The 18,421-nt window shown below is 45.4% G+C and overlaps 1 protein-coding gene across 3 annotated transcripts in view; it reads right to left on the bottom strand.

Annotated features, from left to right (window-relative positions):
- Nucleotides 1-18,421, bottom strand: part of grip2b (glutamate receptor interacting protein 2b) — a 205,900-nt gene that overhangs the window by 35,335 nt on the left and 152,144 nt on the right. For all 3 annotated transcript variants that reach the window (XM_042324861.1, XM_042324859.1, XM_042324860.1), the window contains exons 15-18: nt 18,339-18,402; nt 14,741-14,886; nt 13,411-13,555; nt 10,821-10,960 (exon numbers count right to left, since the gene is read on the bottom strand). In XM_042324861.1, the coding sequence (XP_042180795.1) occupies nt 10,821-10,960; nt 13,411-13,555; nt 14,741-14,886; nt 18,339-18,402 (495 nt within the window). The remainder of the gene's footprint in view (nt 1-10,820; nt 10,961-13,410; nt 13,556-14,740; nt 14,887-18,338; nt 18,403-18,421) is intronic.

The following is an 18,421-nucleotide window of genomic DNA, read 5'->3' on the forward strand; positions in this document are numbered from 1 at the left end:
ATCATCTTATTTTACATGTGATAAGGCCACAGACGGTCAGAGATAATTAGACACTTAAAAAAAATATATATATGTTTTAATCTGAAGTACCCAAAAAGGCCACTATGAGTCATCTTGTAAAATTAAACCTTGAAAGCTAACAAAATTCTGGTAGTTTACTGGTAAACGTTGAAGTGTCCATTACATTTTTTTTTTCAATTGCTAACATGCATTGGTCAAAACTGAAGTCACATTGTCAAAACGCTTCACACAATCAGCGAAACAGAAGTGTATGTGGACCAAACTGTGAATACTTTTTCATTGCTTTCACACAAAATGCATTTAATGACCACATTCTCTGAAATCCATCAACTCTGTCCTCATTCATACTCCACCACCTGTAAAACTATATATTTGCAGCACGTTTTCAAATGCTAATACACTGTTTCCAAAACTGTTAAAAACACATTCAAAACAGAATGGCAAATGTCGTGCATTTCTGCAGTAACCAGACTGAAAACATATAGAATATCTCAGCAGAATGCTTATTCATTCCAAACACAGCTGATTGCAGTTTCAGCTGAAAGCCGACCCAAGTGTCCTGTTTTTAGTCTCGTTACCAAACAGACAAAAGAGGATGGCTTCGGAAGGATTTAGTTTGGAAACGTGGATCAAGGAAGACAGGTTGGTGGGGGAAGAAGAGTGGCAGGGAGAGGGAGACAGGTTGGTGGGGATAGAAGAGTGGCAGGGAGAGGGAGACAGGTTGGTGGGGAAAGAAGAGTGGCAGGGAGAGGGAGACAGGTTGGTGGGGAAAGAAGAGTGGCAGGGAGAGGGAGACAGGTTGTGGGGAGAGAAGAGTGGCAGGGAGAGGGAGACAGGTTGGTGGGGGAAGAAGAGTGGCAGGGAGAGGGAGACAGGTTGGTGGGGATAGAAGAGTGGCAGGGAGAGGGAGACAGGTTGGTGGGGAAAGAAGAGTGGCAGGGAGAGGGAGACAGGTTGGTGGGGAAGAAGAGTGGCAGGGAGAGGGAGACAGGTTGGTGGGGGAAGAAGAGTGGCAGGGAGAGGGAGACAGGTTGGTGGGGATAGAAGAGTGGCAGGGAGAGGGAGACAGGTTGGTGGGGAAGAAGAGTGGCAGGGAGAGGGAGACAGGTTGGTGGGGAAGAAGAGTGGCAGGGAGAGGGAGACAGGTTGGTGGGGAAGAAGAGTGGCAGGGAGAGGGAGACAGGTTGGTGGGGGAAGAAGAGTGGCAGGGAGAGGGAGACAGGTTGGTGGGGAGAGAAGAGTAGCAGGGAGAGGGAGACAGGTTGGTGGGGGAAGAAGAGTGGCAGGGAGATGGAGACAGGTTGGTGGGGAAAGAAGAGTGGCAGGGAGAGGGAGACAGGTTGGTGGGGGAAGAAGAGTGGCAGGGAGAGGGAGACAGGTTGGTGGGGGAAGAAGAGTGGCAGGGAGAGGGAGACAGGTTGGTGGGGATAGAAGAGTGGCAGGGAGAGGGAGAATGTGTGAAGGACAAAGGAGAGGAAGAGATAAGGGCAACAATTATTGACCATGTTGTAAACCATGTTGTAAACTATGGTCTCTCTTTGAGAGAGGCCGGTTTAAGGGTGCAACCAACCAGCATCCAACAGTTGCATCAATAGTACGAATTTTCCGGCAAAACCACAGGTGAGATGTGCATCCGTCAATGATAATTGAACTACATATTACAGTACAATACAGCATGGTCACATTTTTACATGTACTGACATTTAGAAATATATCGATTGTTTTGTGATTTTCAGTAGGATCCAAAGGTTGCCTCCCACAGGAGGGAGAGGCAGAATATTATCAGATGCGCAGGAAATTGCCATTGTTGACATAGTAATTGTCAACATTGCAATAAAACTGCGGGAAATTCGGGACATAGTGCTGACAGACAATATCACTTTTGGGAATGTGAATACGGTCAGCACAACGACAATTGCCAGAGTCCTAGAGAAACCTCAAACAAGAATGAAGCAGATGTACACTGTACCCTTTGAGAGAAACGGTGAACATGTGAAAGAACTCTGGTATGAATATGTCCAGCTAAGATGTCTGTTCAATAACCAAACAGGGTACATACACAGCTATACATAATGTAAAGTACTGTGAAACTGTGGATTTACTGTATTTTAGAGAGTAATGGAGATGGAAGCCAGGCAAACTGCACATACATTCATCTTTGTGGATGACGCTGGATTCAACCTGGCAAAAACACGCCGCATGTGAAGAAATGTGATTGGACAGTGAGCAACCGTAGATGTCCCAGGCCAGAGAGGAGCTAACATCACAATGTGTGCAGCACCGTCCAATGATGGTTTGCTGTTACACAGACCACTCATTGGCCCCTACAATACAGAGAGGCTCAGTTATTTTCTGGATGACCTGCATAATCGACGTGTGCCAGCGGAGGAGAGAGGGGCAAGAAACTCCCCTACCTTCGTTTGTTGTGTGAGATAATGTGGCATTCCACCACACTGCTGCAGTCACAGACTGGTTTGTTGCAAATCCCAGGATGTCAGTACTGTTCCTGCCTCCATACTCCCCTTCCGAAACCCCTTAGAGGAGTTTTTCTCTGCGTGGAGGTGGAAGGTTTATGACCACCATAAACATGACCAGATGTCCTTACTGGATGGTATGAATGCAGGGTGTGGAGACACTTCTCCCAAAGACTGGCAGGGTGTGGAGACACTTCTCCTAAAGACTGGCAGGGTGTGGAGACACTTCTCCCAAAGACTGGCAGGGTGTGGAGACACTTCTCCCAAAGACTGGCAGGGTGTGGAGACACTTCTCCTAAAGACTGGCAGGGTGTGGAGACACTTCTCCCAAAGACTGGCAGGGTGTGGAGACACTTCTCCTAAAGACTGGCAGGGTGTGGAGACACTTCTCCTAAAGACTGCCAGGGTGTGGAGACACTTCTCCTAAAGACTGCCAGGGTGTGGAGACACTTCTCCTGAAGACTGGCAGGGTGTGGAGACACTTCTCCTAAAGACTGTCAGGTTGTGGAGACACTTCTCCTGAAGACTGGCAGGGTGTGGAGACACTTCTCCTGAAGACTGGCAGGGTGTGGAGACACTTCTCCTGAAGACTGGCAGAAGGTGGAGACAATTCTCCTGAAGACTGCCAGGGTGTGGAGACACTTCTCCCAAAGACTGCCAGGGTGTGGAGACACTTCTCCTGAAGACTGGCAGGGTGTGGAGACACTTCTCCTGAAGACTGGCAGGGTGTGGAGACACTTCTCCTGAAGACTGGCAGGGTGTGGAGACACTTCTCCTAAAGACTGGCAGGGTGTGGAGACACTTCACCTAAAGACTGCCAGGGTGTGGAGACACTTCTCCTGAAGACTGCCAGGGTGTAGAGACACTTCTCCTGAAGACTGCCAGGGTGTGGAGACACTTCTCCTGAAGACTGTCAAGGTGTGGAGACACTTCTCCTGAAGACTGCCAGGGTGTGGAGACACTTCTCCTGAAGACTGCCACGGTGTGGAGACACTTCTCCTGAAGACTGCCAGGGTGTGGAGACACTTCTCCTGAAGTCTGGCAGGGTGTGTAGACACTTCTCCTGAACACTGGCAGGGTGTGGAGACACTTCAACTGAAGACTAAAAGGGTGTGGAGACACTTCTCCTGAAGACCGCCAGGGTTGGATTAGACATCCCAGAAGATACTTTCCAAGATGTATCGCCAGAGAAGATGTAAGATGTGATGTTGATGAGAACTTGTGGCCAAATGCAGAAGAGAGGGAGAACTAGAACCCTCACAGTACTGTACAGTATGAGTGATTATACATGTTGATGAGAACTAGAACCCTCACAGTACTGTACAGTATGAGTGATTATACATGTTGATGAGAACTAGAACCCTCACAGTACTGTACTGCCTGTTCACCCCGCTATCATCCAGAAGGCGAGGTCAGTACATCATCCAGAAGGCGAGGTCAGTACAGGTGCATCAAAGCTGGGACCGAGAGACTGAAAAACAGCTTCTATCTCAACGCCATCAGACTGTTAAACAGCCACCACTAACATTGAGTGGCTGCTGCCAACACACTGACTCAACTCCAGCCACTTTAATAATGGGAATTGATGGGAAATGATGTAAAATATATCACTAGCCACTTTAAACAATGCTACCTAATATAATGTTTACATACCCTACATTATTCATCTCATATGCATACGTAGATACTGTACTCTATATCATCTACTGCATCTTTATGTAATACATGTATCACTAGCCACTTTAACTATGCCACTTTGTTTACATACTCATCTCATATGTATATACTGCACTCAATACCATCTACTGTATCTTGCCTATACCGCTCTGTACCATCACTCATTCATATATCTTTATGTACATATTCTTTATCCCCTTACACTGTGTATAAGACAGTAGTTTTGGAATTGTTAGCTAGATTACTTGTTGGTTATTACTGCATTGTCGGAACTAGAAGCACAAGCATTTCGCTACACTCGCATTAACATCTGCTAACCATGTGTATGTGACAAATAAAATCTGATTTGATTTAGTATGACTGATTATACTATACATGTTGATGAGAACTAGACCCCTCACAGTACCATACAGTATGAGTGACTATACTATACATGTTGATGAGAACTAGACCCCTCACAGTACCATACAGTATGAGTGATTATACTATACATGTTGATGAGAACTAGACCCCTCACAGTACCATACAGTATGAGTGATTATACTATACATGTTGATGAGAACTAGAACCCTCACAGTACTGTACAGTATGAGTGTTTATACTATTCATGTTGATGAGAACTAGAACCCTCACAGTACTGTACAGTATGAGTGATTATACTATACATGTTGATGAGAACCAGAACCCTCACAGTACTGTACAGTATGAGTGATTATACTATTCATGTTGATGATGATGTTATTTTAATAATTATTACTGCAGTCCTGGAATTTCAGGAATACGTTTTTTATTTGAACTTTTTATTTTTCACAAGTAAATTACGATATTCAAAGATATACAGTTTTTACCCCCAAGCCATAAGACTCCTGAACAGATAATCAAATGGCTACCGGGACTATTTGCATTGTTGTCATACGTCTGTCCAAGGGTGGGAGGAAAATAGCAGACCTTGGTCATAAGTCAAAAACTTTCAAATAGACAGTACATTATGAATCTGAAATACGTGAAAGTACTGGGGATGCTCTTGATTTAGCTTGGCGTTCTTTTGGCACGTTCCGGATTATTCCATTGGTTTCACTGTACTAAATCCAGCACAGCTCGTGTATTGGAAAGTATCTGAGACCTGTATTTGACCTTGCTAGGTCTGGAAAATGTATGCCGTAGTCTATTTGTTTATTTGTCAGGGCCAATGCCACAACAACACCCATTGCACAAACATTGCACAACCACAACAACAACCACTGCACGCTATTCAGCTACACAGTTTACTTCTACGCAAAAAGAAGAAGTTTCCATCTCTGCCTGTGGTTCCTTCTAATGTAATGACAATCAGCATGTCATAAACAACATTTGAATTACCAGCAGACGACTGCCTTACAGCCTTAACTGTTTGTCCATGGAAACATTTTAATGTGATCATACATCATACTAATTTCTAAGCGGATCATTTTTATTTAAACTCAGAGAAATGATCAATGTGACCAACGCTGAAAACAGTTCAGTTGTTTTCCTTCATTGTACATAATGATTATTGTGTGGTTTTATGGGGAGTAAAACCTCAGAACCAAATAGACCTCATAGCACATGAATTAGAAAGATGAGCTGTTAGGGGATTCTCTAAGACAACTAACAGTATGTATCTGTTGGACAGTGTTGGAGCCTGGACAGAGGAGGCAGAGTCCACATTGTTCTGTAGAAGCCAGAGCCGCAGTTGGTGCCAGCAGCACTCAGCTAGCCAGCTACAGCAGCACTCAGCTAACCAGCTGCAGCAGCACTCAACTAGCCAGCTACAGCAGCACTCAACTAGCCAGCTACAGCATCCCCCAGCTAACCAGCCAGCTACAGCAGCACTCAGCTAGCCGGCTACAGCATTCCTCAGCGAGCTACAGCAGAGCTCGCTAGCAAGCTACATCATCTCTTAGCTAGCCAGCTACAGCATCCCTGAGTTAGCCAGCCAGCTACAGCATCACTCAGCTAGCCAGCTACAGCATCTCTCAGCTAACCAGCCAACTACAACATCACTCAGCTAACCAGCCAGCTACAGCAGCACTCAGCTAGCCAGCCAACTACAGCAGCACTCAGCTAGCCAGCCAGCTACAACATCACTCAGCTAGCCAGCCAGCTACAGCATCCCTCAGCTAGCCAGCTGTAACAAATTCACCAACCCTGCCTGGATTTATGTCTTTGTCAGTTTGTTTAAATGTCAAACTACAAATGGCTTGTTAGGTGTCAGATGTCCTCAAAGTGTTTACCCCTTGAGGGTGTACGTCTCCTACTATGCAAATGTAGAGGACGTACAGTCCTGGCAAGGTACATTTAAGATGGTGGCTACGGGTATTTGGCTAGCGGCCATTTGTGTCCACTGTCCCTGATGCAGAGAAAATATTTGAAAAACAATCCCGCTTTATGCAACATCTTTTTGAGTGCGGCGCCAATCACACCTTTTATTGTCTGACTTCAGGGGTTTTATGCCCCAGACAAGCTTCTGGGAGATGATCCCCTTTTGATTAGGTGCAGGCTGACACCAGAGACCAGGCTGACACCAGACACCAGGCTGACACCAGGCTGACACCAGAGACCAGGCTGACACCAGACACCAGGCTGACACCAGAGACCAGGCTGACACCAGAGACCAGGCTGACACCAGGCTGACACCAGAGACCAGGCTAACACCAGGCTGACACCAGAGACCAGGCTGACACCAGGCTGACACCAGAGACCAGGCTGACACCAGGCTGACACCAGAGACCAGGCTGACACCAGGCTGACACCAGAGACCAGGCTGACACCAGGCTGACACCAGGCTGACACCAGAGACCAGGCTGACACCAGAGACCAGGCTGACACCAGGCAGACACCAGGCTGACACCAGGCTGACACCAGAGACCAGGCTAACACCAGGCTGACACCAGAGACCAGGCTGACACCAGGCTGACACCAGAGAACAGGCTGACACCAGGCTGACACCAGAGACCAGGCTGACACCAGACACCAGGCTGACACCAGGCTGACACCAGAGACCAGGCTGACACCAGACACCAGGCTGACACCAGAGACCAGGCTGACATCAGGCTGACACCAGAGACCAGTCTGACACCAGTGACCAGGCTGACACCAAGCTGACACCAGGCTGACACCAGAGACCAGGCTGACACCAGACACCAGGCTGACACCAGGCTGACACCAGGCTGACACCAGAGACCAGGCTGACACCAGAGACCAGGCTGACACCAGGCAGACACCAGGCTGACACCAGGCTGACACCAGAGACCAGGCTAACACCAGGCTGACACCAGAGACCAGGCTGACACCAGGCTGACACCAGAGAACAGGCTGACACCAGGCTGACACCAGAGACCAGGCTGACACCAGACACCAGGCTGACACCAGGCTGACACCAGAGACCAGGCTGACACCAGACACCAGGCTGACACCAGAGACCAGGCTGACATCAGGCTGACACCAGAGACCAGTCTGACACCAGTGACCAGGCTGACACCAAGCTGACACCAGGCTGACACCAGAGACCAGGCTGACACCAGACACCAGGCTGACCCCTGGCTGACACCAGGCTGACACCAGGCTGACACCAGACACCAGGCTGACCCCTGGCTGACACCAGGCTGACACCAGGCTGACACCAGAGGAAGGCCCAAACATGTTGGGAAATCAATAAAAAATACATATACAGTATATCACAAAAGTGAGTATATCCCCCTGTAAATATTTGAGTATATATTTTCATGTGACAACACTGAAGAAATGACACTTTACTCACTTTTGTTGCCAGTGGTTTAGACATTAATGGCTGTGTGAGTTATTTTGAGGGGACAGCAAATTTACACTGTTATACAAGCTGTACACTCACTACTTTACATTGTAGCGAAGTGTCATTTCTTCAGTGTTGTCACGTGAAAAGATATACTCAAATATTTACAAAAATGTGAGGGTTGTACTCACTTTTGCGATATACTGTGTATATATATATATTTAGATTTTATTGTCACATACCCAGCATAGGTACAGGATCAACCATGGTAGTATGATAGGTGTTGTTGTACAGGGTCAACCGTAGTAGTATGATAGGTGTTGTTGTACAGGGTCAACCATAGTAGTATGATAGGTGTTGTTGTACAGGGTCAGTCATAGTAGTATGATAGGTGCAGTGTAATGTGTTGTTGTACAGGGTCAGTCATAGTAGTATGATAGGTGTTGTTGTACAGGGTCAACCATAGTAGTATGATAGGTGTTGTTGTACAGGGTCAACCGTAGTAGTATGATAGGTGTTGTTGTACAGGGTCAACCATAGTAGTATGATAGGTGTTGTTGTACAGGGTCAGTCATAGTAGTATGATAGGTGTTGTTGTACAGGGTCAACCGTAGTAGTATGATAGGTGTTGTTGTACAGGGTCAACCATAGTAGTATGATAGGTGTTGTTGTACAGGGTCAGTCATAGTAGTATGATAGGTGCAGTGTAATGTGTTGTTGTACAGGGTCAGTCATAGTAGTATGACAGGTGCAGTGAAATGTGTTGTTTTACAGGGTCAACCATAGTAATATGATAGGTGTTGTTTTACAGGGTCAGTCACAGTAGTATGATAGGTGTTGTTGTACAGGGTCAGTCATAGTAGTATGATAGGTGTTGTTGTACAGGGTCAGTCATAGTAGTATGATAGGTGCAGTGTAATGTGTTGTTGTACAGGGTCAGTCATAGTAGTATGACAGGTGCAGTGAAATGTGTTGTTTTACAGGGTCAGTCATAGTAGTATGATAGGTGTTGTTGTACAGGGTCAGTCACAGTAGTATGACAGGTGTTGTTGTACAGGGTCAGTCATAGTAGTATGACAGGTGTTGTTTTACAGGATCAGTCATAGTAGTATGATAGGTGTTGTTGTACAGGGTCAGTCATAGTAGTACAGCACCCCTGGAGTAAATTAGAGTTAAGTGCCTTGCTCACATAATTCAAACCAGCAATCTTTCGCTGACTGGCTACGCTACCTGCCGCCATTACCTTTCCTGCCTCCTCTACTGTAATACCTGTATCATCAGCAATGATGAGGAGTCCTTCCTGCCTCCTCTACTGTAATATCTGTATCATCAGCAATGATGAGGAGTCCTTCCTGCCTCCTCTACTGTAATATCTGTATCATCAGCAATGATGAGGAGTCCTTCCTGCCTCCTCTACTGTAATACCTGTATCATCAGCAATGATGAGGAGTCCTTCCTGCTTGCTCTTTCAGGTCTAGGCTGGGTTACTGTAAAAGATGATGAGGAGTCCTTCCTGCTTGCTCCTTCAGGTCTAGGCTGGGTTACTGTAAAAGATGATGAGGAGTCCTTCCTGCTTGCTCCTTCAGGTCTAGGCTGGGTTACTGTAAAAGATGATGAGGAGTCCTTCCTGCTTGCTCTTTCAGGTCTAGGCTGGGTTACTGTAAAAGATGATGAGGAGTCCTTCCTGCTTGCTCTTTCAGGTCTAGGCTGGGTTACTGTAAAAGATGATGAGGAGTCCTTCCTGATTGCTCCTTCAGGTCTAGGCTGGGTTACTGTAAAAGATGATGAGGAGTCCTTCCTGCTTGCTCTTTCAGGTCTAGGCTGGGTTACTGTAAAAGATGATGAGTCTTTCCTGCTTGCTCTTTCAGGTCTAGGCTGGGTTACTGTAAAAGATGATGAGGAGTCCTTCCTGCTTGCTCCTTCAGGTCTAGGCTGGGTTACTGTAAAAGATGATGAGGAGTCCTTCCTGCTTGCTCTTTCAGGTCTAGGCTGGGTTACTGTAAAAGATGATGAGGAGTCCTTCCTGCTTGCTCCTTCAGGTCTAGGCTGGGTTACTGTAAAAGATGATGAGGAGTCCTTCCTGCTTGCTCCTTCAGGTCTAGGCTGGGTTACTGTAAAAGATGATGAGGAGTCCTTCCTGCTTGCTCCTTCAGGTCTAGGCTGGGTTACTGTAAAAGATGATGAGGAGTCCTTCCTGCTTGCTCCTTCAGGTCTAGGCTGGGTTACTGTAAAAGATGATGAGGAGTCCTTCCTGCTTGCTCTTTCAGGTCTAGGCTGGGTTACTGTAAAAGATGATGAGGAGTCCTTCCTGATTGCTCTTTCAGGTCTAGGCTGGGTTACTGTAAAAGATGATGAGGAGTCCTTCCTGATTGCTCTTTGAGGTCTAGGCTGGGTTACTGTAAAAGATGATGAGGAGTCCTTCCTGCTTGCTCTTTCAGGTCTAGGCTGGGTTACTGTAAAAGATGATGAGGAGTCCTTCCTGATTGCTCTTTCAGGTCTAGGCTGGGTTACTGTAAAAGATGATGAGGAGTCCTTCCTGATTGCTCTTTCAGGTCTAGGCTGGGTTACTGTAAAAGATGATGAGGAGTCCTTCCTGATTGCTCCTTCAGGTCTAGGCTGGGTTACTGTAAAAGATGATGAGGAGTCCTTCCTGCTTGCTCTTTCAGGTCTAGGCTGGGTTACTGTAAAAGATGATGAGGAGTCCTTCCTGCTTGCTCTTTCAGGTCTAGGCTGGGTTACTGTAAAAGATGATGAGGAGTCCTTCCTGCTTGCTCTTTCAGGTCTAGGTTGGGTTACTGTAAAAGCCCTTTGTGACAGCTATTGTTATAAAAAACGGCTTTTATTAATGAACTCGATTGATTGATTTTGTGAACACTTACTGTCAACCTGTTTTTTGATCTTGAGTGTGACCGTCTCCCCGGCCATCTGTAGCAGGTGAATGGCCTCGCTGAGCGGCTTTCCCTTCAGACTGACACTGTTGATAGCCAGGATACGATCTCCCACATGGATGGCTCCGGTCCTACGGGGAAGACGACAGGTTAAATGGTAGGATCTCTGGTGCCGTATGGTGTCAGGGTCTCAGAGTAGGAAAGCTGATCCAGGATCATAATAATGTATTTTAGATCATGATGAATAAGATTATATAGAAAGGGGGGAACCTGATTCTAGATCAGTATAAATTATTATGGGTCCTGGAATGTTGACAAATAGCTTAAGTGGGACCAGCCAGGTCGTTTTTCATGATAATGTGACCTGACCAGGAAAATCTCTAGTCAGGAAATACTTGGTGGGAAAACTCCAGGCCCTAATTTATGGAGATGGTAAATTAGAGAGGATTTATTTGATGGCAGTACTGTAATATAATTGTGCCTATAAGATGGATCATGATGATTTGTCATGCCACCTGTTTAACCCATCCAACATACCTAATGATTTAATGTAATCAATTATTTTCATAGGTACAATCCCTTTACTAAAAGAGATCCTGTTTAAAAAACATTAGTTGTTTATATAACAGCCGTAAACATGCAGAATAGCTCTGCCCGTTAAGTTGACCCAAAAGTCCCACTCTGGTAGAAATGAAAACAGATTCCCTTATCTGGTTAGATATACACAAACATATGAGTCAAGATGTGAGCGTGTGCCAATGAGTCACAAGCTGCAGGAACAGCGATCATGATCGAGGTCAAACAATGATAAGCCTCTGTCTGTCTGTCCCGTGTCTGTCTGTCTGTCTGTCTGTCTGTCTGTCTGTCTGTCTGTCTGTCTGTCTGTCTGTCTGTCTGTCTGTCTGTCTGTCTGTCTGTCTGTCTGTCTGTCTGTCTGTCTGTTTGTGATCTCTGACGAGGCGATACAATAGAGCCTCCACTCTGTTGATGCTATAAACAGACCTGGGTTAAATAAGTATTTGTTTTCTATCAAATATTTAGAGTGTTTGATTCAGGACGCTTTGGGGTTTTCACTTTTGGGGACTATTCTATTGGTTACATTGCACCAGAAAAGTTCAATCAAGTGCGGCTAAAGTATGAAATATTTCAAAATACTATTTGAAACCAGGTCTACACAACAAACAGGACAAATAATAAAAATAAACTTAAATGCATGTTGATCAAAATGTACATAAGCTAGCGGCACGGGACTGGTGTTGACCTGGGTTCAAATAGTATTTGAAATAATTTCACATACTTTTATCTGGGCTTGTTTGAGCTTGTCTGATGCAATGGAACCAATAGAATTGTGGCAAAACTGTAAACCCCGCCCATCTGGCACTCCAGGCAGGCTAAAGCAAACACTAATACATTTTGAATACTATTTGAACCCAAGTCTGTGATTGGTGGTCTGTATGAGAACAGAATGCTATGAGCAGTGTAGAAGGGAATCAGATGGTCTCTCATGGAGACTGAAAGGCTTTCTTCAGTTCACATGTTAGAGGAATACATAAGCCATGTGTCGTAGGCACGCATGCACACACACAGACACACAGACACACAGACACACAGACACACACACACACACACACACACACACACACACACACACACACACACACACACACACACACACACACACACACACACACACACACACACACACACTGTGGTTGGTGGGCGTTAAAAGTTAAATCCTTGTCAATCTATTAAAAGACGAGAGGTTGTGATCTCTGGCTGCGTGGGAGATAGGGGGACAGAGGGGGTGAGCTTGAATTTAATTGTGTTGAGAGAAGTTAGAGAGAGAGAGGTTAAGAAAAAGAGAGATTAAGAGAGATTAAAAGAGAGAGAGAGAGAGAGAGAGAGAGGGAGGTTAAGAGAAAGAGAGAGAGGTTCAGAGAGAGAGAGAGGTTAAGAGAGAGAGTAAGAGAGAGAGAGAGAGGTTAAGAGAAAGAGAGATTGAGAGGTTAAGAGAGAGAGAGAGAGAGGTTGAAAGAGAGAGGGGAGAGATGGGGGAGGTTAAGAGAGAGAGTTTAAGAGAGAGAGAGAGAGAGGTTGAGAGAGAGAGGTTAAGAGAGGTTGAGAGAGAGAGGTTAAGAGAGAGAGAGAGAGGGGGGCAGAAGGAGGGAGGAGGGGGATGTAGTGTGTTCTGACTCCATAAGGTAGAGAGGGTTGCAGAGGGCCAGGGCCTGCATGGCCAGCCCCACAAAGGGCCCTTGACCGTAGGGCTAGAGTTAACCTGTATGCCTCTTGCCGACCCTGTGTCTCTTTCACAAATACTATTTCCTTCCCACTCCTTTCTGAAAATGTATTTGAGAAGAAGGTCTTGAGAACACCAGGGTCAGAGGACGGGTTGACTCTAGCCCCACAGTCAGGAGCCTTTGTGGGGTAGGCCCCAGCCAGGGAAGCAAGATCCCAGGGTCTACTGTCTCACCTCTCAGCCAGGCCCACTTGGTGAGGCTGGAGATGAAACGCTGGCCCCTGTCCCTTTGTCCTTCTGTCCCCTCTGTCCCCACTGCCCCCCTGGCCCTGTCTGTCTCACCTCTCAGCCAGGCCCCTCTTGGTGAGGCCAGAGATAACGATCGGGTCAAATGGCTCCTCTGTGCCTGAGATGGTTATGCCCAGGGGGCCTCCGTATCTCTTCAGCTCCACCGTATAGATGATAGAACCAGACGTCTCCTGTTCATCTAGGGGGGAGGTAAGAGAGAGGGAGAGGGAAGAGAGGGAGGGAGGAGAGACCATTAGAGAGAAGGGGGGCGGGGGTGACTTCAGGGTATACAGGAAATCAGAGAGAAAGAAAGAGAGTGAGAGACAGAGAAAGTGAGAGAGAGGGAGGGAGAGAGAGAGAGGGAGGGAGAGAGAGATACAGAGAGAGAGAGAGAGAGAGAGAGAGAGAGAGAGAGAGGGGAGAGAGAGAGAGAGAGGGAGGGAGAGAGAGATACAGAGAGAGAGAGAGAGAGAGAGAGAGAGAGAGAGAGAGAGAGAGAGAGAGAGAGAGAGAGAGAGAGAGAGAGAGAGACAGAGAAAGTGAGAGAGAGGGAGGGAGAGAGAGATACTTCATATATATAGAGGGAGAGAGAGAGAGAGAGAGAGAGAGAGGGGGAGAGATTCAGGGCATAGCTACACTTTAAGGTAATCACACAGCTCCCTAGACATACTAAAAATCCAGAATTCACAGGCAGGCAGAAAGCAATACAATTTCAATAATGTCTGACGGATGGGATGTTCATCCTCCACACAGTATAAGAAATGCACAGAGGAAATGAAAATGGCCCTTTTATAATATACCCGTGATGGCTTTATTCTTAGAATTAGGACATGTGTGAAACGCGTCTGCAGATCCCACCAATGGAGAGAAAGGAGGGAGAGAAAAGGCTCGGAGGAAAACAGAGGAGAGGAAGACAACTGAGTCATCTGCTGCTACAGGAAATGCTTCTATGCTTTCATATCAGACAGCAAAGCTATAAACCTATCCACTATTTACAGATTAAACATATCTGCTATTTGTAGAGCTGCATCTGATATTTGGTATAGAGTATGAACTATATAACACTATAGGTCACTAGTATTTAATCATGCCATTTGTGTGTATAAAACACTACAATTACTGGTGGGTGATAGCTTGTTGAATCAGGATTGTGTTTGGCAGAAGAAGAACATGGTTGTGGCTATTTGTAGACAATACTGCCACTGTGTGGTGAAGTCTGGTACTGAATACGTTTTTCTTTGCCACAGTGCTTCTGCTTCTGTTTATTATTTGGGATCTGATTGATTGATTCATCAGTATTTATATATGTCTTCTCTATATACCATACTCCTGTTACATACACTACTTCCTAACTGCCTCCCAGCCAGGCTCCAAGTAGGCTCACCTGAGTTGTCCTCGTCCTTGCGGATCTTGAGTTTGACCAGGTCCTCTGCCTGTTGTAGGATCTGACAGGCGTCTTCCATGGAACAGTTCTCCAGTCTGATGTTGTCTATGGCCAGCAGCTTGTCACCTGGCTCCAGGGTACCAGTCCTGGGTAGAGGGAGAGAGGGAGAGAGAGAGAGAGAGGGGAGAGAGAGGGAGAGAGAGAGCGAGAGAGAGAACATCTTCACTATCTCATCCTGGAATATCTAAGGCCTGAGATCATCTGCCTTTGGCCTAAAGAGCAGGAACCTGGACTTCACCAAATACATTTGAAATTCATCCAACAAGAAACATGGTATAGAGGAGATGGACCCACTAGTTGCCCTCTAGGTTACAGAGAGCTGGTAGTCCCATCCACCAAACTACCAGGTGTGAAACAGGGAAGGGACTCAGGACATATGATAATATGGTATAGAGCAGATCTAACTCACTCTATTAAGTTAATCAAAACAGAAACTCGTTACATCTGGTTAGAAATTCAAAAGGAAATGATCTCAAGAGAGAAAAATGTCCTCCTGTGTGCTACCTATATTCCCTCCACTAGAATCCCCATACTTTCACGAAGACAGCTTCTCCATCCTAGAGGGGGAGATCAATCATTTCCAGGCCCATGACATGACATGTACTAGTCTGTGGTGACCTTAAGAACCTGACACCCTCAGCACACAGGGGACAAACATCTACCTGGAAGTGACATCATTCCCTCCCCCATATGCCCCTCTAGACACACATATGACAACATAACCACACCTATGACAACCTATCCAACAAAAACGGGTCACAACTCCTGCAGCTCTGTCGCATACTGGGTAGGTACACTGAACAAAAATATAAACGTAAAATGCAACGGTTTCAACGTTTTTACTGAATTTCAGTTCATATAAGGAAATCTGTCAATTTAAATAAATGAATTAGGCCCTAATCTATGGATTTCTGTTAGTCACAGATACCTTTTAAAAAAGGTAGGGGTGTGGATCAGGAAACCAGTGGGTATCTGGTGTGACCACGTTTTGCCTCTTGCAGGTCAATACATCTCTTTCACATAGAGTTGATCAGGCTGTTGAATGTGGCCTGTGGAATGCTGTCCCACTCCTCTTCAATGGCTGTGAGAAGTTCCTCGATATTTGGGGGAATTGGAACATGCTGTTGTACATGTTGATCCAGAGCATCCCAAACATGCTCAATGGGTGACATGTCTAGTGAGTATGGAGACCATGGAAGAACTGGGACATTTTCAGCTTCCAGGAATTGTGTACAGATCCTTGCGACATGGGGTCATGCATTATCATGTTGAAACACGAGGTGATGGAGGTAGATGAATGGGAAGACAATGGGCCTCAGGATCTCGTCACGATTTCTCTGCACATTCAAATTGCCATCGGTAAAATGCAATTGAATTTGTTGTCCGTAGCTTATACCTGCCCATACCATAACCCCACCACCACCATGGTGCACTCTGTTCACAACGTTGACATCAGCAAACCGCTCGCCCACATGACGCCATAACGCTCTCTGTCATCTGCCTGGTACAGTTGAAACCAGGATTCATCCATAAAGATCACACTTCTCCAGTGTGTCAGTGGCCATCAAAGGTGAGCATTTGCCCACTGAAGTTGGTTACGAGACCGAACTGCAGTCAGGTCAAGACCCTGGTGAGGTCAAACGAGCACCCAGATGTGCTTCCTGAGACAGTTTCTGACAGTTTGGGCAGAAATGATTTGGTTGTGCAAACCAACAGTTTCACCAGCTGTCTGGATGGCTGATCTCAGACAACCCTGCAGGTGAAGAAGTTGGATGTGGAGGTTCTGTGCATGCGTGGTTACACGTGGTCTTCGGTTATGAGGAAGGTTGGACGTACTGCCAAAGTTTCTAAAATGACATTGGAGGTAGCTTATGGTAGAGAAATTAATATTAAATTCTCTGGCAACAGCTTTGGTGGACATTCCTGCAGTCAGCATGCCAATTGCACACTCCCTCAAAACTTGAGACATCTGTGGCATTGTGTTGTGTGATAAAACGGCACATTTGAGAGTGACCTTTAATTGTCCCCAGCACAAGGTGCACCTGTGTAATTATCATGCTGTTAAATCAGCTTCTTGATCTGCCACACATGTCAGGTGGATGGATTATCTTGGCAAAGGAGAAATGATTATATGCTCACCAATGCTCATTAATTAACAGGGATGTAAACACATTTGTGTACACAATTTGAGAGAAATGCGATTTTGTGGGTGTGGAAAATATTTAGGACCTTTTATTTCAGCTCATGAAATATGGGCTTTGAGGGGACTCCTACAGTAGGTACACCAATAGCTCATCTCTAGCCAGTAGTACTGTAGACTACTTTACCACCGACCTCAACCCAGAGTCTCTCAGAGCGTTCACAGTCTACTTAAACAGAGTAATAATCAACCATGAGGCATCGAAGCCCAACAAACTGCAAACTATTAACAAATGCTATAAATGGAAGGAAGGTAGTGTAGACACCTACCAGAAAACTATTGGCCAACAACAAATTAGACAACTTTATTAGACAACAAAATGTTTTCCTACAATAGTGAAGGTGTAAACTTAGCAGTAGGAAGCCTGAACAGTATAGTTGACCTTTTAGCTAACACATCAAAAGTCAATTCCATCAGACGACCGAAGAAAATGAATAACAATGACAAATGGTTTGATGAAGAATGCCAAAAACATAAGAAAGAAATTGAGAAACCTGTCCAACCACAAACATAGAGACCCGGAAAACCTGAGCCTACTCCTTCACTATGGTGAATCACTAAAACAATACAGAAATACACTACGGAAAAAGAAGGAACAGCACGTCAGAAATCAGCTCAATGTAATTGAAGAATCCATAGAAAATTGGAAAACACGAAACAAACAACACAAAGAATTATCTATCCAAAATGGAGATGTATGGGTAAACCACTTCTCCAATCTTTTTGGCACTATAATAAAGAATAAAGAGCAAAAACATATACATGATCAAATACAAATCTTTGAATTAACTATTAAAGACTACCAGAACCCACTGGATTCTCCAATTACATTGAATAAAATATACGGCAAAATACAAACACACCAACCCAAAAAAGCCTGTGGATTTGACGGGATCCTAAATTATTAAATATACAGACCACAAATTCCTATTGGCTATACTTAAACTCTTTAACATCATCCTCAGCTCTGGCATCTTCCCCAATATTTGGAACCAAGGACTTGTGGAGACTCCAATAAGACTCCAATAACTACCGGGAGATATGCACCAACAGCAACCTTTGGAAAATCCTCTGCATTATCATTAACAGCAGACTTGTACATTTCCTCAGCAATTTTTTATTTTATTTGACAGTGAAGCTGAGAGGTCAAATACGTATATATGTTAAGTATATATGTTTCTACTGCCAAGTTTACACCTTCACTAATTAATTAATAATAATAATAATAATCATTACAGTGAACTGTCTCTGTAGGAGAACAACATGAACCGTCACAAGCTCAAACAATTGAACCCAAGTCATTAGTCTGTGGCCTGAAGCCATCCATACCGAGCGTACCTGTGAGCCATACTGCCTTTCTTTATGTCTGAGATGATTAGAGGCTCTCCAGACTTCTTACTGGCTGTCAGGGAGGAGAGGTA

This window comes from Oncorhynchus tshawytscha, linkage group LG07, assembly GCF_018296145.1.
Source record: "Oncorhynchus tshawytscha isolate Ot180627B linkage group LG07, Otsh_v2.0, whole genome shotgun sequence".
Classification (NCBI taxonomy): domain Eukaryota; kingdom Metazoa; phylum Chordata; class Actinopteri; order Salmoniformes; family Salmonidae; genus Oncorhynchus; species Oncorhynchus tshawytscha.